This window comes from Molossus molossus, unplaced genomic scaffold (assembly GCF_014108415.1).
Source record: "Molossus molossus isolate mMolMol1 unplaced genomic scaffold, mMolMol1.p scaffold_m16_p_10, whole genome shotgun sequence".
Taxonomy (NCBI): domain Eukaryota; kingdom Metazoa; phylum Chordata; class Mammalia; order Chiroptera; family Molossidae; genus Molossus; species Molossus molossus.
The window spans coordinates 27184579-27208122 of record NW_023425345.1 but is presented as its reverse complement, the minus strand read 5'-3'; the positions used below and the strand labels follow the sequence as shown (position 1 = coordinate 27208122).

Genomic DNA, 23544 nt, shown 5'->3' with positions numbered 1-23544 from the left:
AACCCCAAACTCTAAATTATCTAATATTGAATTATCTCATGATAACTTTAATAAAATAGCCCTCAAGGCAAAAGATGAGTTTCTAATGGTTTTAAACATTGTCAGAAAACACTTTTTTTTTTTTAATTTAAAAGTGTATGCACATTCACACACTAGATCTCTAGCTTTATCTTACCCCAGTTTATTGTTGGTATTCTCTCTCTTTCCTCCCTCCCTCTCTCTGCCTCACCTCTGTCTCTCTTACCCTCCTCCTTTCCCTTTCTTCCCTCTCCCTGGTATAAAAAGGTTATAAAGTTTTCTGATGCCCCCTAGTGGTCTTATCCTGGAAATGGCAGTCATGTTAGGAAACTTAAAATCTTTATGGACAATAATAAAATGACACTTTTAATCCTTTAGAGTTTTTGGAGACAGTGGGCCACTGAGGTAAAAGGACAGGGCCTGTGATCATGGACAAGTTATTTAGCCTCACAGGGCCTCAGCAAATGCAGCCTTGAAGTAAAGGTTAAAATATTTCCTTTTCACAGTTGCCTATGGTTTAAGATAACAAAGTAAAGGGTCTTGAGGCACAGTACACTCTCAATAAAAGATAATTATTATTTACTTTTGACAGTTCTGTAAAGTTGAGTAAATTGAGGCTCACACAGCTTACTCATTTTTTAACTTAACTCAGCAAGTTATCAAAATAACAGTTGATAAGGAAAAATGTTAAGAATTTTTTAAATCTTAAAGGGATATTTTCATACACTCTTGTGTTTTCATTAAGTCCAAAAAAATATACATTTCATGGGTCAGTGGTCCATCTCCAGAATATGTCTTAAAATTGCAAGAAGCACATGTCCAAAACATGTTCACAAATCATTACTTATCATAGTACTAAGTTGAAATAAACTTTGGTTAAAAAGTATAATTGTTTGTATTTATAGATACTAGATGCTGTTTTAAGGGTTATGAATATATCAAAGCATTCAGTGAGGGAGGTACTATTACTGTCTCCACTTAACATATGAGGAATCTGACGAACAGAGAGTTCAAGGACCTTGCCCAGGGTCAAACATTAAGGAGTAGTAGAGCCAAGAATCGAACTGAGGTCCTTCTCAAGAGTCCATGTTCTATTCACTAATCAATCTGCTTCTGAGACAGCATTGTCCACCTATGATGGAATATTGTGCAATCATAAAAATTGTGTTTTCAGTAAGTATAAAATTATATGGAAATGTACTCACATTAAAATATTAAGGAAATAAAAAATATATTAAGAGAAAAAAACAGTATGCAAAATTGCATACTATATTATTTTGGTGTTAGACTGTGTATGTGTGTGTATATAAAACCAAAATCTAAATCTAAATGGTACCTTTCTCCAAGCTATGGGTTATGATAATTTTTTTCTAGATATTCTGAACTTTTGTAATGAAACAGAACTGCTGTGATCATCAGAAAATTTAGATTAAAAAAGATTTTGGGGTGGCCCTGCCAGGTAGCTCAGTTGGTTAGAGAGTCCCAATACACCAAGGTTGTGGGTTTGATCCTTGGTCAGGGCACATACAAGAATCAACCAATAAATGCATCAATTAAGTGGATGATTCTCTCTCTCAAATCAATAAATGTAAACAATATTTTAAGGTGCTTTTTAAAATATAAGAATTTCACTCTGCTGGTGTGGCTCAGTGGTTGAGCATCGATCCATGCACCAAGAGGTCACTGGTTTGATTCTCAGTCAGGGCACATGCCCAGGTTGTGGGCCAAATCCCCAGCCGGGAGCATGCTGGAGGCAACCAATCGATGTTCTCTCTCATCGATGTTTCTATCTCTCTCTCCCTCTCCATTTCTCTCTCTCTAAAAAAATCAATAAAGAAAAAAAATTTTTTAAATACCAGAATTTTCAAAAACAGGGTTCAGTTTCCCTTTGCAATAAAATAATGAATCGGGAAGTGAAATCATGGAAAAGATTTGCAAGAAAACCAGGGACTGAGAACAGAGGAAGGGTGTTCAGACCAGAAAGGGAAGTGCCTGTGAGAGAGTGTTTATTAGGACACCAGTGCTGGGTTAACCGAGCACGGGAGCCTGCTTTTGACTGATGTCGGCTGTTCAGAGACTGCTGATAGCAGTCATTAGGATTCAGTACAGGCTGAAGTAGAATGGATGGGGGATGTGATGCCTTCCTTAATAGGAAGACCTATGACTCCACAGGTTCAGAGAGTTTCAAAGGTACTGTGGAAAAGCAGCAAAGACAGCCTTCTTTTGGACAGTAATAACCCTAAAAGGTTGGCTGCTTTATGACAGCCCCCTCGGGGCAGGGCCTATCAGCAGCACCAGAAGGGCTGGACACAGACCTATCTTGAGGTGGCGACTTCCCAGCAACCTACATGAACCAATTATGTTACTCACAGTGAAAACCTGCCAATCAAGATAATACCACTTGGCCCCAAACCCTGTGCGCTGTGTGCCTTCTCCTGCCTCCCTGAGAAAGCTGAGGCTGAGCTGCTGAACCTGATCCTGAACATTCTTTTGGAATTCCTCACCATACAGATTAGATAAGGGTTTATGTTTTTTTCATCAGAAACTAACTTCAATTTATGAAGAATTCCTTGTTCAGTGCACAAGTCCAGCTTTTTCCAAGATTTCAGCTTTGCAATTAAGTTGGAGTTGACCTTTGCCCTCGGAAAAACGGCTGGTCAACAGAAGCCTCAAGGTAGACGTTAGCAAGAAAGGTTCTTGCTGGGATTCACCCCTAGAAAAGCCCAAAGGAGAACGATGGCAATTCATTTCAGGATGAAGCTGCAAGAACGAAGGAATACATTTAACACCAACAAATGCTGTCCACTGACCAACAGACACAGGAAGAGTCTTCTCCCAAGTGCAGCTCCTGCGACGGGAGTCTGGCTCCTTGGGGCGCAGCTCCCACTCCTGCTGCTGTTCGCTGGCCTGCAGAGACCCACGGTGAGTTTCCAGGTCAGGCGCGACTGAGGAGGTGATCTCTGTATGATTAAAGCTCCAATGGAGCCTTCTCCTGGTGATCTTTCAATGACCTTTAGGCACTTGGGGTCTAATTTCATTCAGACATCTTAAGTTACACTAGCAAAAAGTTGGATAACAATTATTTTAAATTGTGGAATTTGTTACAATGTATAAATTTGATATTATGGAAGCTGCAGGCATGGCATTATTTTCTGGGTTCTCCGAGGACAAATTATGCAAAATTAACCAAGTCTATTTGGCTTTTGACTGTATCATATGAATCAACTCAAGAGAAGTATTATAATGTAAAGTTCCACATAAGGGAAATTAACCTAATGTTAAAAGATAACAGACTATATATTTGACATCTAGTAATATAATAAAGTTTTAAAGTTTATCATAACAAGATTTGACAAAATGTGATATTACTGATTTTGTTTTGTTTTGGCTTAAATAGATTCTCTAGATTTACTTGTAAACTTGCTGTAAAGAGTTATTGGTTAAACAGAACTTGTATGCATGTATGCATAGCCGATGGACCTGGACAACAAAGCTGGGGACAGGGTGGGGAGGGGATGGAGAGGAGGGTATCAATGGGGAAAAAAAAGGAGGAACATCTATAACAAAAATAAATTAATAAAAAATAATAATAATAAAGAGTTATTGGTTAAAATACTTTAAGCAGTCTTAAAATGTTGTTCTAATTTACACACAACTAGATGTTTAACATAAACAACAGTAAAAATGCCAAATGGTATGTTTTTTGAGTTTCAGCTGCAACATCTTTGACACTGACTGGATGGAACTGTATCTCTTAACATATTCCTTAATGTGTACAGTTTATCAGAAAAGCATCATTTCTTTGTCAAGCAGGAAACTTCTTGGGGTTTAGATCATTGAAATATGGCTCTGCAACTGATGGTAGTTAGTGAACTGTATTCACACTCTAACTTCAGTTTAACGTGCACTAGGTATCAATAAGTAATATTCAATTGGTCACCCATTAGCAAATGTGTTTTTCACACTGGCCGGTGTGTCTTGGTTGAACATCATCCCATGTACCTAGAGGGCCACCCATTCAATTCCTGGTTAGGGTGTATGCCCTTATTTCAGACTTGATTCCCTCTCCCTTTCTCTCTCTCTCTCTAAAATCTAAAACATATTTTTAAAAAGAAAGAAAGAGTGCTGGCCGTATTTTTCTCAGTGGTTAGAGCATTGGCCTGTGGACCAAAGAGTCTCGGTTCGATTCCAGTCAAGGGCATGTACTTTGGCTTTGGTTTGGTCCTGGCCCTGGTCAGGGTCGTGCAGGAGGCAACCAATCAATGTGCCTCTCTCACATGAATCTCTCTCTCTCTCTCTCTCTCTCTCTCTCTCTCTCTCTCTCCACCCCTCCCAAACACTCTATCTGAAAATACGTGGCAAAATATCCTCTGGTGAGGATTTTTTTTTTAATAAAATAAGAAAGAAAGAAAATGTGTTTTTCTCACTCCTGATTTCCAAGAGGAGTGACTTTCCTAGACACACACCCAACCACTGCCCAACCTTCTATTCACACCGCCACCCTGGAGGTAGGAAAATTTACCTGACAGGCAACATCAGGAAGAATACCTGGGTATGCTGAGTTTGACCCTGCTTTTCTCCCTCCTGGGAGCTAGCCTGACCGCAAAGGCCAGGAATTCTGTCTTCCTCCATGACAAGAATCTTACCTGGGTAGGCTGCAATTAGTACTACCTGTAGCTGAGGGAGCAAATCGGCCTCATCCCGGAGTTTATTCCTAACAAACCCGCTCGCTATCAGACCAAAAGATGTATGCCCCAATATGACATTATTCATTAATAAAAATGATAGTTTAACCTTCATATTTGCTTTTCTTTTTTCAGTGTTGTTCAGAGTCTGAATAGAGGAGAAGGCTGTTATTGCTGGGAACCCCCAAAAGGACACAACATTATTTACCACTTGTCTTTTCTTAAATGAAGTTCAAAGGTGTTATATAGCTTTCAGGTATTTATAAAAGAGAGAGTCCTTAAAACACCCACGAGGGAATGTGAAAGGGGGTCAGTAGAGGAAATAGAAAGTAGAACTAAACTTTACGGTTATTAATTCTTTCCTTCAATGTACCTAATATGCAAAAATAAAAAATACTGTGATTTTGGAGGGGAAAAGGTCACTTCCTCCCTGGGGAGATGAGCATTTTTTAGCTTTCAGAGATATTTATGCAACCAAATCCAGTCTCTCACTCAGGTCACTGACACAGGAAGGACTGGAGCAGGGTGATGATTGTGAGTGAAACTTACTTCAGCAAACACTGGTTTTGAGGAGTCGGTCTTACAGAGTACAGAAAATCTGCTATCAGATTCACCATCTGAGTTGAAAAATTATAATCAAGATTTTCTTTTCTTACAGGCAGCAATTAAAATCAACTTGGACTTGGCCCCAGGCTCCTTTGATGATCAATACCACGGCTGCCACCAACAGGTCATGGAGGAGCTAAATCAAGGGGATTACTTCACAAAAGAACTAGAAGCCTATAGGAATTATTTCAGGATCTGGCAAAATGCCCACTTGAACTGGCTGAACCAAGCTAAAGCTCTCCCTAAGAACATGACGATCACACATGCTGTGGCCATCTTGGTCTACACATTAAACGACAAATTTCGCTCTGACTTCACTAGAGCCATGGCCAGCACTGCCCAGTGTCCACAAGAGTATAAACGTTCATTCCATTTCAAATACCTACATTACTACTTGACCTCTGCAATCCAGCTGCTGAGGAAAGGGGCTGTCATGAGAAATGACTCTCAGTGTTACGAGGTGTATCACGAGGCTGATTTCTACTTGGAAGCCAAGCTAGGTGACACCCTTCGATTTGGCCAATTCCTCTCCACCTCCCTCCTGAGAAAAGAGGCGCCGAAGTTTGGGAACCAAACTCTATTTACTATATTTACCTGCCTGGGTGCATCTGTACAAGACTTCTCTCTCAAGGAGGAGGTCCTGGTCCCTCCCTATGAGTTGTTCAAAGTTGTAAATATGAGCTACCATCCAAGAGGAAATTGGTTGCAATTGTGGTCAACTGGACATCAGAGCGCATGTAACTGTGAGCTGCTAAAAGGTATTATTATTGATCTAAATTGAATTCACGCTTATCAGGATCACAGACTATTATTCTTTTATAAAATATATTTTCCTGAGTGGGCTTGGGGTGGAAAAGCCAAAAACATAGAAATTGGCCTTCAATAATGGTGGAACTAACAGATTAGAAAAAAAGAAAAGAAAAAAGATTGCCTTATTTCTTGGTTCCCCTCTCTTCTTTCTCCTTAACCACCTCTAGGAAAACATATTTCTGCAATGGCAATAATATGTGGGACATTTTAGATGAGCAAGTAAACCTCTACTGGAAAAGATGGCACATATAATATAGCATCTCATTTTTTTTTGTTATGATCATTTCATAAATAAGGAGTGCTAAAATAAAGCAGGAGGTACAACTCATTCATTCATCTTATCTATTCAGTGTCTTCTATGTTCCAGGAACTGACATAGGAGACCCCAGGCAATATAAAAAGAATAGAGCAGAACCACTATCCTAAGAGGATTTTTATTCTAATGAGAAATGGAAATATGAAGAAATATCTGTACACAAAAGTACAGAGTAACACACCCAATGTTTAAGCAATGGTTGTGGCTGCTCAGTGTAGAAGCTACTCATTCTCTCTGGAGAAAGTGAGGAAAACTTCATAGTAGAAAATCACATGGGACTTGAAGTAAAAATGGGGGTTTTCAGTGAGAAAAGAGGAAAAGTCATTTCAAGAAGAAAACAGTATATACTAAACCATAGAGATTTCAAACAGCCTCGTGACCTCAGAGAATCTCCAAAATCCTGGATGGCTGCAATGTAGGACGGAGGAGGAGACTAGGAATAGAAAGACAGTAGGAGAGGGAGCTGGTCAGGAGAGTTCTAATGGGGCCCGACTGTAAAAACTCATGTTCCAGGCTCAGGACCTTCAAACTTTGTTCATGCCATATGTAGGTAATGAGAAATCACCAGAAGTGTTTAAGGAATGAAGCATCAGTTAAATCAATATTTTAGCAAGAACTCTAATGATTTTGTGGGAAATGAACTGAATACAAGAAGCATTCATTTGGGTGGGAGGGTCTACCTTTGAAATATCCGTGAATCTTTCTCTACTCCATCATTATTGCTACTGTTAATAATTCAGGCTGTCAGCATTTCTCAACCTGTCAGAGCTGTGGTGCTGCAAAGGGCCTCAAGCTGACATCCACACTGAGGGCTGGAGCCTGCTCACTCTGGCCCTAGACCAGGGGAAAGGTGACCTACTGCACCTTTTATCTTCTCCCTCCTCTCTTTGGCCGTGGGACAGGCAGCAGCGTGAGTGAAAAGCATGTCTGCCCCACAGATCCACGAGGTTAGAGTTTGTAGAGGAGAATGAACAACTTAGAGTAGAATCTGAAGAAAAGTGAGGTTTGATAATAAATGAGAGAACATTTAGAGCCAGGTTCCAGGATTATTTGGAACTATACCTGACCAGAACACTATTGCTTCATTCTCATCATAAATTTGAAACAAATAACTCTTCTACTGGGTAAATGAGCACTGTAGAATATATTCAGTGAAAACTCGTAGAACATGTATGTCAAGGAACAGAAAACTAAGGGAGAAGAATATGTAATAGAAACTATTACCTATGTTCTTGCCATTCTGTAAGTCTCAAAGAAAAATATTTCAAGACCTTCCCATCCAAACCAATGATCTTTACTTTCCTGTGGTGAATCTACTCAAACACAACTTTAACTTTTAAGGTTTAGCTGGGGTAAGCCATGCATATTACTAGATTATGGATGCTCGGTTGGTCTTTATTGGATACTTGAAATCGTGGATCATGCTTAAAGCAATCGATCAGCTCATGTTGCTCTGTAAGCTCTCTGTGGACAGGGACTTGACTACATAGTATTTAAGAGCTTGGCATGGAGTCCAGGCAGTTTGACCTTAAACTACCCTGTCTGGGTTCATATCCAGCTTGCATCACTTTTTAGCTATGTTCTCAGCCAAGTTGCTTATACTCTCCAAGTTTCTTCATCTACATAAAGAGCATACAGGACTCTTGTGAAGATAAAATAAAATACTACGTTATTTCTACACTCCCTATCATACATTAAAGGATAAATAAGCATTGGCTACTGTTAACTTTAGTCCCCTGGCACATATTTATTGAATAAGTGAATGAATAAATGCGGCATTTTCTTTTATGTCTCTAAGTGAGCTGGGCCTTGGGTCAGATGACCATATGACTCAATTGACTAAAATTAATTTTAATATTTGCTAGAAAGGGAAAATATTCTAGAAGGTTCAATCCCTAGTTAAGACTAAGGAGCTACAGCCATACTTAAATGATCTGGAATGTGGCCCTGGCCTGTTTGCCTCAGAGGTTGAGTGTTGGACTGCGGACCAGAGTCCCAGGTTCGGTTCCCGCTAGGGGCATGTAGCATCAAAAAAAAAAAAGATCTGGAATGTGGTCACTTGCAATGTGACTTATCATATCTATATATTTTTTCTTGGAAATTTGCCAATTAGCAGCTTGTACAGCCTTGGAGAAAGAGGCTATAAATGGCAGTATAAAAATAACACTGGTCTTAGAACGTAGTATGTTGTTCAAAGACATTATAACCATAGACCAAGAGCTGGAATTAGGGTTTCTTCCCAGCTAGCACGGCTATAAAACTATCTGGAAGAGCCTCAGGAGACGAAGATCATCTCGAGCTTCCAGGATGACATTCGTCCTTTCACACTAGGCTCTGTCTGAAGTTGCAGAGAAAGCTGCTTCATCCTCTGGTTCCATCTTACCCAAGCCTCTTCTGCCATTGGCTGGTTGTTAGCACTGTCACTGTAGTTGAGGACAAAAACACTGTATAGACTTGGAATGGACACAAGTATCCACCTAGCTCTAATATTTTTTTTTTTAAGTTTTCAATTGACTTCAGATTACTTTCAGTTATTAACTGAAATGTTTTTTCTCAATGAGTAAGTTATTCCTGAGATTTTCCTTAAGTCATTTCTGTTAACTGATAAACAATACTCTATCTCAACATCCTGGAGCAGTGGTGGATTGATCCATACATGAGCAATGGGAGGAGGGAAGTGATATGTTTTCTTATTTAGGACTCCTTCGCTGGGATGAACTGAGATCATTGTGCTGTAGGAGAAGAAAAATAATTTTTCTTCTACCCTTCTACATCCCCACCCCCATCACCACCACCATGATGAAAAGACAGTTTAACAAGAAAAAAATTTTAGTTTTATACATACAGGAGCCCCATAAAAATACTAGACTCAAAGGCAGCCAGGCAATTGAGGCTTATAATGTTCCTGAACTAAGGAAAGAGACAGGGGTCTGGAGCTTCAAAGGGAAGGAGGACAATTCATAAGAAGATGAGACAAGTAAATGTTCCGTAAACAAATGTTTGCCTTGCCATTCAGATAAGTCTCTGATATAAAAGGTTATTTCTAGTAGTAGCCCTCTTCCTGGTACAGGACCCCTGTCTAAATTCTTTTAGGCAGTTAAGAGGGAGGTAACAAGCTTTTTACTGGGCCTTGATTGCCTTCAGCTCAAATAATCATCATGCCAAAGAAACATATTTTGGGATGACATATTCTGCTCCCTTTCAGTCCCCTCATCAGACCTGATTTTCTATGTAACTGTTATGCTCGCATCACTTCTCCAGTCACCAGGATTGCATGATTCACCTCAGCCTAGAGAATTCACAGATGCTGTTCTGGAGTACTGATACCCACTTCTTCATGAAACTGGAGTCATCTCGGGAGATGGTTTCTTGTCCTTTCCATTTTTTTGCCAGCAGAAGTCATACACTATTCTATGTCCCAGAAAGTCCCAATGAGCAGTAACTTATGTTTCCTCTCCTGTTCCGTCTTCACCTGGAGGACATGATATTTGAAAGGCAACATGAACACCTTTAAAACTGGGCAGCCAGGACACTGTAATTCTCCCAATGAAGAGACAGTAGATTAAAGGATAGTCCAGTCCTTCAATTTATTTTAAAATTGGTTCTGCTAACTTTCACCTGCAGTTCTCAATTTCAAAGAGTTCCCAGGAATCGGTCGCCTTAGGGAGTGAATTTGACAAAAGAAAAATTGTTTAAGGCATTTTAAACTAACAGCTTTCCCTTCTAATTCTTCTCTCACCTCTCACATGGCCTACACTGGTTACCATAGAAACAGATGTTTGCAGGCCCATACAGAGACTCAAAGTATGTTATGTTAGTTATTTTCCTTAAATGTTGCTTCTTCAGCAAAATAATCTGCGCCAAAACTCTGTAGACACACAAATACATGCTCTGTTCTGTGTCACTGAATTCACAAAGAAGAGGGATTCATTTGTTAAAATAATTAACATAATCAAAATTCTTAAGCATGTTTCTGGAAAAATAGTCAATTGTTTGTAGTAAACCTAGTTTTGCATGTTAACCTTGCCAGTTGCTAGCAGAGAAAACATGGGCAAATGGTTTAGTCTGTCTGTGCCTGTTTCTTTACAGGTAAAATAGAAATAATTTTTTAAATAAAACCTAACATAAGATTCTGAGGAGCAAACACACTTAGAATAGTATCTGACACTTGTAAGTACTCAAAACTTCTTAGCTACTATTACCATTATGATTATGATTGTTTATTTTATTAACTTTCTGTTTTCTTTTACTCTGGACTTCACTTTTCTCAGATTAGTTTTACCTATTTTGGCATCACATTCACCTTGAAGAAGCATGTGTGTCTCAGACAAATGGATGAAAGAATGAACAAGTGATTAAATGAATCTCAGAGACCACATGGCATGGTGGAAGGAGGATAGACGCTGAGCCTGAGCCAGGAACCCCCGGGTGTACGTTAGTAGCTATGTGGCCGTGTGTAAATGACAAACTCTGAGCCTGTTCCTTTGTTTATTAAATGGGGGCAATACTTGCCTAGAGGAAATTGTGACAGCAAGCAGTATGTACCCTCTCAAACACAACTGAAAAACTCCAGAAAGGACTGTGCACGTGGAAATGGGATAATGGAGCAAATGTGTGCTTCACTGGCATTTACAGTAACAATAGAAACAAAGTGTTATTGGTGGGGTTCTCTCGGTGGCTCCATCTGTTACCGGTGGAAGTAGAGTTCTTGCAATGTCACAAGGAAAGGAATTTCCTGAGACTCGCACGAGAGGATGAGTGATCTTTATTTCTGTGCAATTAAACCCTAGGGTTTCCAATGTTGCATTTCCCTCTGTCCTGCCATGAAAAAGTCCAGTCTTGTCTTCAGCAGGGCAAGAATTAAGGCCACTGCCCAGAGTCTCTGCCCCATATCAAAGCACAGTTCAGCCCAATATCTGGCTAGCTTAGCTTGTGTTCCCAGCTGCAGTCCATTGCGTGGGGGGGTCTGTATGGACCATGGCAGGCTAGTATATGGGCCGGTGGGAGTCACAGAGCAAGAGAGCACAAGAGCAAACAAGAGAGCAGGAATCCTATGTCTGGGGAATTGTAACCTTCCAAGATCTCACACGCTTGCAGGGTTCCACCGTCCTAACTGATTATCCTTTTTCCCAGGTTGGATTGACAGGCAAACACCTTCCCTGCATCACCCCAACTTCAGTGCACATGCACCCATCTCTGCCTTTGAGCCCTTTCCCTGGTGATTTGCAGGGAGTAGAGGGGTGATTTCCTGGGGAGTGTGAAGCTGTAGCTTCCTGGTAAAGCTACCCAGATGACCATGCTTACAATATCTGGCCTCCCCTTTGCTCTCTTTCCATTATTAATATTAATAACTAAGCTAATTACAACAATAACAAAAGGAAGAGAGAGAAGCAATAACGCTTACCATTTTTTGAGTGCCAACTGTTTTCTAAATAACATTCTAAAAGGTTAATGTTCATTATTCTCTGCATTTTGGCAGAAAAAAGGCTATAGATAGCTTACCTCCAAATACTAGATTAACCAGCTGTGCTGCATGTCAGTTTTACCTTTTTGTTTTTTTTTCAAGAGCTTGAATGTTTCTTTCTGAATAGTCTGATATAATTCACAGATTCAGACTTCATGAAATAAAAGGTATAATAATTATGTATTTCTCCCCAGACTGTATACCCTAAGGTAGAGATTACCAAAATTAGGTTATACACCAATAAAATGATAATTGTGTAGCAATTAGTTTACAAAAGACTTTCACATACATTATGTGCTTAATTCTTACAGCCATCCTGTATATATTCACACTATGCTAATGTGAATACTGAGGTTTAGAGAGGTTAAATGGTTTGTGTAAGGTTTTTTCAATTAGCTCATATATGACAACAATAGGACTTTTTGAACAAAAAGTCCAGGACAATTTTCTCTATAGATTGCTTTTAGGAGATTTATTTGTCCATTCAAAAATGTTACAGAGAACCTACCGTTAGTTTCAATCTTCTTTGACTCATCTCTCATAAGTATAAATATATAAATACACACAAATGTACATATAACAAGACAATAGTTCACCTTTACATATGCAGTGTGACTCTAGTGTTTTTTATTCTTAAAGAGTAATGGTTGTGACCTACAAAACTTTTGTTATAAACCATTAAGGGATCACAACCTCCAACTGGAAAAATATTAAACTAGGGTACGGAGGAAATAAGAAGCTTTGGATAGATAGTCTAGAAGAAATGTAAAAACAAATACAAAAGTAAAACTAATGTGAGATATTCTCAAATTGAAGATTTTATAGATGGTAATTAATTTAATTCACAGATGTTTTTCATTTATCTTCCTAAATATATTGTCTGTGTTAAAATAATAATAATGTGAGATAGAAATGATAATGACCATAAAAAAGATAGAGAAAAAGTAACAGAGTTAGAAAGGTTTCTGTAACCTAAGAAGATAAAATTAAAATAAGACATTTTTAAGAGGGCTTAAGAGGTGCTTTCGAAGAATAAGTATGATTACAGCATAGTAATGTCTATATGTTTTTCTCATATTTGAGCATCATCATAATAGCAGTGAAGCAAAGTGAAGAGTAGTGGTAGTGATCATATTTTCAAAAAAACCTTGAGATACTGTCATTTGACAGATTAGAAAACTCAGGCTTCATGAAAGTAACTAACATGGTCAAGTCAATCAGCTGGGGGCAGAGCTTCAACACCAAAGCTAATCACTTTCAAAAACCATGATCTTTTTCTACTATATTGATTCACTGTCAATCAATATTTTCTGATAACTCTTCAGTAGAATCTTATTTCATTAAAAAGTGAGAAAAGGCGTGGTTGGAGGTCTTCGTGATCTCTAGCCTTAGGGAAGAGAAAACAAAACAAAAGTTTGAGAATCATTGGAATGAACAACCTCCTAAAGTGGTATGAATGGTTCCTAGGTCCCTATGAAAATCAGATAAATACACTTTTAACACTAAGTTTGACAAAATATTAGAAATATGTATGTATATAATTTACCTTGTCTACTCTTATTGGTAAAAGTTGGAAGTTGGAACAATAATGCTGGCATATATAGAATTCTAAATAGAAATTCCTGGAAACTCAATGGATTTTATATATTATGTGAAAGTATGGGAAAATATCCCCTCCTCATCCAGTCGAACATCCTATTAAACAATATGGTTAAATATTAAGGCAACCACAGAGCTGAATGTTTTTCTACATCAAACGTCTTTTCTACCCTAATAATCAGTGAAGTCTGGTTGAAGTGATTTCGCTCTTAATTTAGAGTATTTTTAAAAGATTTCTCTCTTCTATTGCATTCTGTATTTTCATTCCACTATAGTCCCTAACAATAAATATTTCGTATTCAAAATTTGCTTCCTTCAGCCATACCTAACCTTTACCTACTTCCTGTGAAGGACATCTCTCTGTAGGGAGTACACACACACACACACACACGCGCGCACACTCACCTTGTAATTTAAAAAATTCTATGAGAATGTGCAACATATTGAGAGATACAATATAGTGGTTAAATATGTAGTGTTAAGCCAGACTGCCTGAGTCTGCCGACACTACATATGAGGTGTATGATGTTTGATAAATTTCTTCACATCTCTGTGTCACAGTTTTATTAACTAAAAAAGAGTGAGGATAATGAGAATAACTACCTTAAAAGAGTTGTGAGGATTACATTAGTTAATATAGCAAGTGCTTAAAACAGATCCTAACACAGAATAAATTAATCAGTGTTAGCTTTCATAATGGTCATCAAGATGTTGATAAAGAAAGATGAGGATAATGGTGATGGTGATAATGCTGATGATGATAATAAAGACTGAAAATCAGGAGATCTTTTACATGTACACAATGGAATACTATGCAGCTGTAAGAAAGAAAGAACTCTTATCCCTTGAGACGACAAGAAAGGACCTGGAGAGTATTATCCTAAGCAAAACAAGCCAGTCAGAGAAAGACAAATAGCACATGATCTCACTTATTTGTGGAATATAATGAACAAAACAGGCTGAGGAACAAAATAGACCCAGAAACATGGAAGTGGGGTATAGACTGATGAAACCTCAGAAGAGGTGGATGTGGGGGGAGGAAAGAGATAAACCACAGAACTTATACGCATGTATGCATAAACAAGGACATAGACAATAAAGCTGGGGACAGGGGCAGAATTGGGAGGAGAGTGTCAAGGGGGGGGGAGGAGAAACATCTGTAACAAAAATAAATAAATAAATAAATAAATAAAACTTTAAATAGTTGCTCAGAAAGACAAAAAGAAAATCAGGAGATCTCTACCCCCAACCAGCTGGGTAACCTGAAATAAACCTCTTAATCTCTTGGTGCTGTTTCATCATCTGCAAAGTATTCTGAGTTCTGTTACCTAGAAATATCGGAAAATACTTTTTTCAAAGTAGCTAACTCTGAATACTTTTATTATAAATTTTCTAAATTAAAAAAATGAGTGAAAGAAAAAATTAAGTGGGTTTTTTTTTAAATTTCTGCTACCTAAAATATCTCTAACTCTTTTGTTTGTTTTTACAGCTTCCAGCAAAAAGTGCATGCCAGCTCCTGCCGTTATTGCTGCTCTCTCCTTTTTGATCAGTGTTATTATCTTTTCCAAAAGTGAAGTATAGAGGAACCTTGTCATTTTGTTTTTCCTGAACCCTTTTGTTTTATTCCAGTCAAGGAACCCTGTATATCCTTAGGAAATCACTCTGCCCCTCCTCCCACATCAACTGATGCAGAGCGGGCTCAGGCCATTGCCTATGAGTGGGCCTGTAACTCAGTATGTTTCTTCTCCATGGCCACAGAGATCCATGATGGAGTAGAAAATGACCCAATCAGAGTTTATGAGATAAAATCAGGGTACTTTCGCTCTGGCCAGTTTGGCTCAGCATTGGAGCGTCAGCCTGCAGACCAGAGAGTCCTGGGTTCAGTTTCTGCCAGGGGCATGTACCAAAAGAAAAAAAATTGGCACTGGGATTTGGAATGAGGTGGTGCTTTCTTTTTATTTTTTAGTAGAGATTAATTAAAAGAGAGTACGATCCTAGAGCTGCTAGCAGCTATCTTGTCTCCAGGAAAGGAGGCCCTACCTCCCTGAGAATGGAACTAACACAGTAAAGGAAGAGCTAAGAAATGAAAAAAAAAAAAAAACAACTGTGTCTGGATGAGCGTGTACAAGCCCCTAGATCCAACTGTGCCTGAAACTGCATACTGCTGGCTTTTTCATTACATGAATCAATAAATCATATTTTTGCTTAAGTAATTTGAATTAACTTTTTATTTCAAGCAATTGGAGGAGTTAAGATGACTATAAAGATACTCCTTTAGTAGTCTTAAATAAAAACAAATCAGGGATGCTTGAGTTAGAAAGCAAAGGACAAATTCTTCATCAAATGGAAAAGCTTTGAGCCCCAGAGACATAATTAAGGAGCAAATTTCCTTCACAGTTTTATTAGTATTCAAGACCAAATTAGTGTATTCCCAGATGGGAGAAAACATGAAAACTTGAGAAATACAAAGGAAAGATGGTAGTAAAATCTCATTCACTGCCAGTAATGGTATGCTGCATATATGTTTCTAAACTATTTTAAAAAGTTAAAATTTTAACTCATGTGTTAATTTACAGAGAACTTGTGGATTTTAAGTATTCATTGCAAATTTATGTGTTTCAGTAAAGCATGTGGATGTGGATGGAGATAAAGTCAAAGATTTGAGAGGAAAAAAATATCTAATTACCAAGCAACTATCAGTGCTATATTGAGTTCCCATTATGTGTAAACAATTAGGTAAAAAGAAGTTTAAATAAACAAACTTCACAGTTGGGAATGTTCTCCACCTCTTCTCTCCAGTAGTAGACAAAATGTGAGGCGATTGGGGGATCACTTGACCTCCTCTCCAAAGACCCTAGTATTGGGCTAAATGGAGTGAAGTGAGAGCTAACTTTATACCTTGGAATTCTGAAAGTCCACGCTACTTAGAGATTTGGATATGAAACAGTAGAAGTGAAAATCAACTCATTTAGCCCCAGTAGGACTAACTGAAGGGTCTGTGTCATGACAGAAGAGACTCAACGGGAAATTGGAGGCTTTAAATCACCTGGTAGAGAATTCAGCCATCTAGTACTATCATTGTTTACATTGGGATTTTGAGAATATCGGGGCCAAGGGCACCTCCATCACCTAGCTTGCATTGGCCTCTACACACAATAAAGCAAGCACAGAACTTCCTTCAAAATAATTTATATGATTCATTGCATAGGGACTTTGGCAGATTAGTGGCTATCTAGTAAAAAGTCCAGGGGGCATGGATCCAAAAAAGCTTTGAAGTGAACTTTTGTTGGTGAGGCAGTGATAAAATGTGTTAGAAATAACCTCCCAATATCTTGCATACTTTTTTCTGTGCCATATAAATTTATTTATTGAGTCATAGCATGTACAAAGCACTTTGGAGATCAAAAATTGAATACTAGACCAGATCTTCCATAAGTTTATAATCTCTTGGGAGAAATTAAGAAAACAACACAAACAAATCACAAAAGGAAAATGTCAAGTCTTCCACCCTTCAAAATTCAGAAGAGAGATTTCTTCTAACTGAGGCAAGAGGAGAAGCTTCAAGTAGGAGGCAACATTTGAGTAAGGTCTTGGGACACTGGAATGGGAGCAAGGGGTGAGAGAAAGGAGGGAAAACAGTAGGAACAGGTGTATATCAAGTGCTTGGTGCCAAAAATGAAGACAAATAATAAGTGCTTGGAGTTTAGAGAAAAATGAGATTCTTCTGGCCTGGGGTTGAATGTAGCTTTCTATTAGAGAAGCAGCTGAAGGGAGGGGCTTCAGAATGGTAGAAAAGAAAGCTGAGTAGAAAAAAAAGAGGTGAGCTATAGGAACAATCAATGTATATAAGGGTCAGAAAATAGACAGGTCTGCCAGAGTGAAGGAGTAATGTAGCCTGGAAAAGAAAGCTGAAGCCACGGAGCTAAGCTCAAAAGCCAGCCTAAAGCATTGGATCTCCATGAGAAATCATTGTTCTGGCTAAGACAGTTCTCCTAACTCAGTTGCTCTTGAAGCATGCTCCCAGTATCCACAGCAGCAGCATCCCTGAAGAACCTGTTAGAAATGTGAATTTTAGGGACTGAACCCAAATCTATGGAATCAGCAACCCAGAAATCTGTGTTTAATAAGTCTTCCAGGCTTGTGACTTATGTAATTATAATTCTTAAGGGAATAACCAAGTTTTTTAAAAGATAATTTAGTTCTTTTTCCTCCTGCCATTGCTTTACTGAATAAATCTCTGGAGATAGAAATAATTCTCCTGAATCAAATAGATTTGTGGATTTAGTTAAGGAGGAATGTCTATAGTTTTCATTCCCTCAATCTCTGCCTGTGGTCCCAATTTTTTGAGCAAGGATTGTGTCAAATAGTTCATTGATTTAAATTGACTCAAACTCTAAGTCCATAAAAATTTAGGAGCCCAGTTTTTAAAAATTCTCGGTAATTTCTGCTCCTTTGTTATCTGGAAGATCTTCTGAAGATAAATGAACCTTTAAATGTGCATAAATTCACATGGATTGATAAAAGAAACTATACTGTGAGGTTGCTTGGCATTTATCTCCTATAGTAATTTTATTCAAATAACACATGCATCTCTCTTTCTGTATATACAAAAATTCTCTGGCTCCATTTATTATTTTTATCTTTACAATACAGTGTTCTAATATGTCTATCTGCTTGTCTTTAAGTTCTCTGTTTACTCTTACTTTAAAAAAAAATCTATCCAGTGAAGGAAAATTTTGGTAGAGTTTGGTTTGATTGGGGAATCGGGATTCTTGGCCTGAGTTATCTAATGATCTGAATCTAATGGACTTACACTGAGTGGAGTAGGTCTTGATTTGGTAAAAGTCAACAGACATTTATTTAGCTAGATGCTTTCAGAAATACCAAGGTATACTAAACATTGGCTGCTGGTAAAAGGTGGGGGGCTATTATAAGTATTACAGAATTTTTCTTTCTTTCTTCAATTATTTTTTAGTAAAAACTCATGTATTTTGTTTTGTTTCTGCTTTATGGCAATTCACTTTTTTCTCCCCACTTATGCTTCATTCAAATAGCCCAAAGTGTGCTCAAGACCTCAGAGAAGGAATGAGATGAGGCATAAGATAAGACCAAGTGCATCTTCCCCACTCTGTTCTCCTAAACCTGAAAAAAAAATTGAGAATAAATAAGAGGAACCCCAAACCAAAGTCTTTGAGAGAAACATTAAGTAAGAGTAATAGGTTTGAAAAGAGCATATCGTTCCCTAATGTTTTCTTCCACAAGCTGGGAAGCAGCAGCAGACAAGAAGTCACCAGAATGGGCAGATTGGTGGTGCCCAATGGTGGGAAAATGTCTGTGAAAGTCACTCTGAGTGATGGCCAGCATCTGAAGACCATGCATCTTTAGTGAAGCAAATACCACTCATCACTAACATCAAGGGGCCACACTAGCCACCATTCCCACTGGTATCTGGGGAGATGGTCCCTTGAACTGCCAGTCATTCTTCCAGTCGTTTCACAAAAAAGACTCTGCAACAGACTCTTCACGGTCCTTGTCCCATTCATTTCCATGTGGGTCCCTCCAGCTGTTGAAACATCCTGAGAGACAGACCTAAAACCAAAGAGAAGACGGTGAAAGCCTGGACACATACAGGTTCAGAAAAAGTAGCAAAGTGAGAGCTGCACCTCCCTACTCTCATTTATATATGTGTATTTTTGAGGGGAGAGTAGCAAATAGATCAGCTCAAGATAAGATATTAGCAGATACCTATTGCAAACAAATGAGGTTTCAGCTTTGAAGCTGAGACAAAATGCAGAGCTAATGTATTAAAACTCATGCTTTTGTCAAGCCCTCTGAGCCCTGGAAACAGTCAAAATCCCCTTGACCCTGGCCACAGAATGTCTTGATGGTCTCACTGTTAGGGAGCAAGGATAAGATTCCTTGTTTAAGATTACAGTGGTAATTACAATGACAGCCTCCACTTTGGAGCTGAGCTCTTGGCTCAGGCTAACGACAGTGCAACTTTCAAGTAGCCATGACTAAGGAGGTTGTCTTGGTCCAAGTGACTGCATAGAAGGCTAAAGAGTATGTAGAATACCTTCTTCCTCCCTCTCCATCAAATGCTCACACATAATTTCTTTCCCTGTTAGTTTCTCATGCTTCAGACTTTTTTTTTTTTTAACAGAGTATGGAGAAATTTCCTTTTTAAGGACGAAAATGAGATTTAAATTTTTAAATGAGGAAATGTTTAAAGGAGGAAAACAACTTAGGCATTTTCAGAAGAAAAATTCCAATAAAGAACTAGAGTAATTAATTGCTTTTCTCATTCTCAACAAAGTTCCTAGTAGGTGTCATGTGAAGTAGGGCAATCTTGAGAGCATACACTCATTGACAATGCATGAGAGCCAAAGACCTTACATAGGCAAATGCACTTATCTAACTTTGCTTCCCCACTAGAATCACATCTCAGATATCCTACTTCTGCAAGTGTCATGGTCTTTTCATTGTGAAAGATTAGATCACCTCCATTTTTCAGCCTCTAATATCTTCTCATAATAAGACCTCAGTAGCAGACAAATGAGAATAAATCATCTTATCTAATCTAATTCATGTAAGCAAGAAAATTCTGTTACTCCTCATTCATTGTTCTTATTTACTTCTGGATAAATCTAATCAAAAGCATTGAGAGAGTGCTTATGATAGTGAAGGCCCTGACTATACAGAAATTGGTATATGAGTGACAAAAATGCAGAGAGTTACTTTATATGTTTTCTAACCCAAGAAACAGTTGTTTCTTCCTGCCAGATTATCTAATGATAATATTTACATTTACCTGGACTTTGCACTGAAGTAACTAGACAGAATTACTAAGAGAGGACATTAGTTTAAGGTTATCTCAATTATCCTTTAAGATGAAATATAATGTTTAGGAACAGCCTCAAATGTAATATTACCTTGATTTTTTTAACAATAAATTCTTTTTAGTAACTACCATTTCAAGCAGGCTTTTTTTTATCATTTTTTTTATTTGAATAAAGTGAAACTTAAATTGTTTGCCAGGTGACTCCTCTTTGTACCAATTTCCCAATAGACCACACATCTAGAGTCAAAGGTCTAAGAATGTGCAATGAAAACTCATAGGATTTAAATTGATTTTCTGACAAAAATGAGCACTTCTGTTGCACTCCCACTAGTCGTTGGCTTTCTTAAGCCCAGAAATATTCTTTTCCATAGTCTTTACAGTCTTTTGGAGGCCCTCTAAGGCTGGTCCCATAGTTTTGACAATTTGCTCCAACTGATCTGCGGCTGACTCAATGGTGTTCTTGGCATTTTCAGTTTTTAGTACATCCTGCAACTTTTTCACGGTGTCTATTGAAGTGGTTTTGGATGGATCTGCACTTGGGCTTTTCTGAGATGTGGTAGCATCTGATAGCTCTTTGGTGTCTTTTCTATCGAAGTCACTTAATTGAAGATTCATAATGGGATACTTGATCAAGAGTGAAAGAGAAGATTCCAAACTCGCAAGGATGTTACCACTATTCAGCAAGGAGGCAATGATTGGTAAAGGGACACTTTTGAACCCTTCTTTAGCTGACTGCTGCAACTCCTTTACATTGGCACTCTTCTCAACCACTGAGGACATAGCTGTTGCAATACTGGAAAATAAAGGTTTCTTTTGCATTTTGTCATCCTTTGCTTCCACTACAGATTTCATCTCCTTAACAATTCTGAGCATTTGTTCAAAGATATCCTTAATATAACCATCTTCCTTCACAGCCATCAAGATGATCTGAGTATTCATACTTCTGTTAAAAAATTCAGTAAGTGTGTTTGTGAAGGAAGCAATATCTTGCATGTGAAGAAAGAACGTTTTGGCAACTTGAACTAGCCTCTCCTTATCTTTCTCTGACTCTGAAGACATTTCTCCAACAAAAATGTTTCAGCACTGCAAAACAAAGCAGCAATCCAAATGAAAACTAAAAGTATATCTGTTAGCCATTAACAAACTACAAAAAAAAAAAAAAAAAAAAGACTCAAAGTATTATCTAAACGTTAATACTATCAAGGGTTGGAAAGCTACACAAGCTTAAAGCAGAAATGATCCTCTGCTGTAATAAAAATAATACCAAAACTATTGAAACAGAGCAGAATATGGGTGTTTCATTAAATTTAAACCACACATCAAATACAGTGTGCTGGATCCGGAATTGGATACGCTGATATATGGAGTGACACTATTCTCAGGTATTACCCTCAATAACCATTCAATCTAGTGGAAAACATTGAATAAAGCTTTAAAAATAATACAAAGAGGTTCTGGTTAGGATAGAGCAAGCACACTTCATACAACCCTTTCTACTAGTTACAACTAAAAATCTTGGGCAAAATATATAAAGTAACTATCAGATAACTCTGAAAGATGGATAATAGCAGACCGAGGAGGTAGAGAATGTAGCATTTCAAAGAAGATCAAGGTCATTTGATACAAAATCGCAAAATGTCTTTCCTATCAAAAAAATGTTTCTGTACTTTCATTACAAACTTCTTCTATAGAGAGGAGTATTCATGTTGCTAACCACTGTTCATGATCCTTCTTTTTTTTATTTTCTCTAGAATTTTGTTCTATCAATCATCTTCTCCTTCTCTTTGCTGTGGACTAAATAGTACACTATCCCTTCCCCCAAATTCATATGCTGAAGCCCTGACCCTTAGTATGACTATATTTGGAGAAAAGAAGTAACTAAGGTTAAATCAAGCCATAAGGGCAGAGTTCTGATGTGATAGGAAGCGCCAGAGGCCTCACTCTCTCTCTGACATGTGAGAACACAATGAGAAGGTGACTGCCTGCAAATCAGGAAGAGAGCCCTCACCAAAAACTGAATGGGCTGGCACCCTGATCTTAGATTTCCCAGCCTCCAGAACTGTGAGAAAATCAATTGCTGTTGTTTAAGCCACCTGGTCTATGGGATTTTGTTATGGCAGCCATCTGGCATCCTCCATCTCACTCTTCAATTTCCCTTCTCCTTTACATACACATTCAGTTTCCTCCTCAGTTATAAAGAAACAAAAGTTTGACCCTAACTTCCGTTCAAGTAATGATGCCATCTCACTCCTTCCTTTCTCAAAAGAGAAATTATAATTTATTCTGTCCCCCATTATTTTTCTATAAGGCACCAATAACTTCTAATTATCAAATCTGCTGGCCTATTTCCAGGCCCTCACCACTTTGAGTTCTCTTCATTATTTAAAATTGCTGATCACCTCTTCCTACTTCAAAATGTTCTCTTCCTGAGGTCTCTATGATGTACAACTCTGGTCATTCTGTATCATCTCCAAGCATCCCCCCCCCCACCCCCACCCCCACCCACCCCACCCACCCCCATCCCCCCCACACAGGCTTCTCTTTCTCTTTATACCACCAATAGCTTCCGGGTCTCCTAAGCTCAGCAAGGCTGTGTCTTTGACCCTCATTATATTTTACACTTTCTCCCTGGGAAATCTCAACTGCCCCATAACTACAAATGCTATCTGTATGCAGATGACTCCTAACTCTCCTAGTGTAGCCTCAGCAGTTCTCCTGATCTCCAGGTCTACATTTTCAGCTGCCTGGTGGTCATCTCTCTAGGTGATTGCACCAGTATACTCCACACAACGTATCCAAAAACTGCACTTGTCTCCTCAAAAAACACGTTTCCTCTTAACCTTTGCCTTATTGCTGAAACTCAAAATCCATTTCCATTTTCTTTTTTCCCTTATCAAATCCACCCCTAAGATTTGTTAATTCTCTCTGAAATGAGTTCTAGCTGTCCCCTTCCTGAGAGTCTCATAACTAATACTATAGTTACCTCTTATTTTGACCATTTTAATAGTATCATATTTGGTCTCAATACCTTTAGTCCAGAGGTCACAAATACAGTCCAGGGGCAAAATCCAACCAGCAGATGTGTTTTGTTAGACCACCACAATGTGTTTTCAAAATTCATATCAGTTGCCACATTTAAAAACTGAAAGATAAATTTTTGATTTCTATTGATTATTGAAAAAAACAAAAGTGAGATTAACTGGCA

At 38.2% G+C, this 23544-nt stretch overlaps 2 protein-coding genes across 2 annotated transcripts; one reads left to right on the top strand and one right to left on the bottom strand.

Annotated features, from left to right (window-relative positions):
• The first annotated feature begins 2447 nt into the window (after positions 1-2447).
• On the top strand, positions 2448-15672 carry ART4 (ADP-ribosyltransferase 4 (inactive) (Dombrock blood group)). The gene is made up of 3 exons (XM_036253009.1): positions 2448-2940; positions 5362-6067; positions 14988-15672. Exons 1-3 carry the CDS (start codon positions 2755-2757, stop codon positions 15077-15079), a joined length of 984 nt encoding a protein of 327 aa, XP_036108902.1. The 5' UTR covers positions 2448-2754; the 3' UTR covers positions 15080-15672.
• A 4994-nt stretch (positions 15673-20666) lies between these two features.
• Positions 20667-21398, bottom strand: CUNH12orf60 (chromosome unknown C12orf60 homolog). The gene has a single exon (XM_036253010.1). It carries the CDS (start codon positions 21396-21398, stop codon positions 20667-20669), a length of 732 nt encoding a protein of 243 aa, XP_036108903.1.
• Between the last annotated feature and the right edge of the window lie 2146 nt (positions 21399-23544).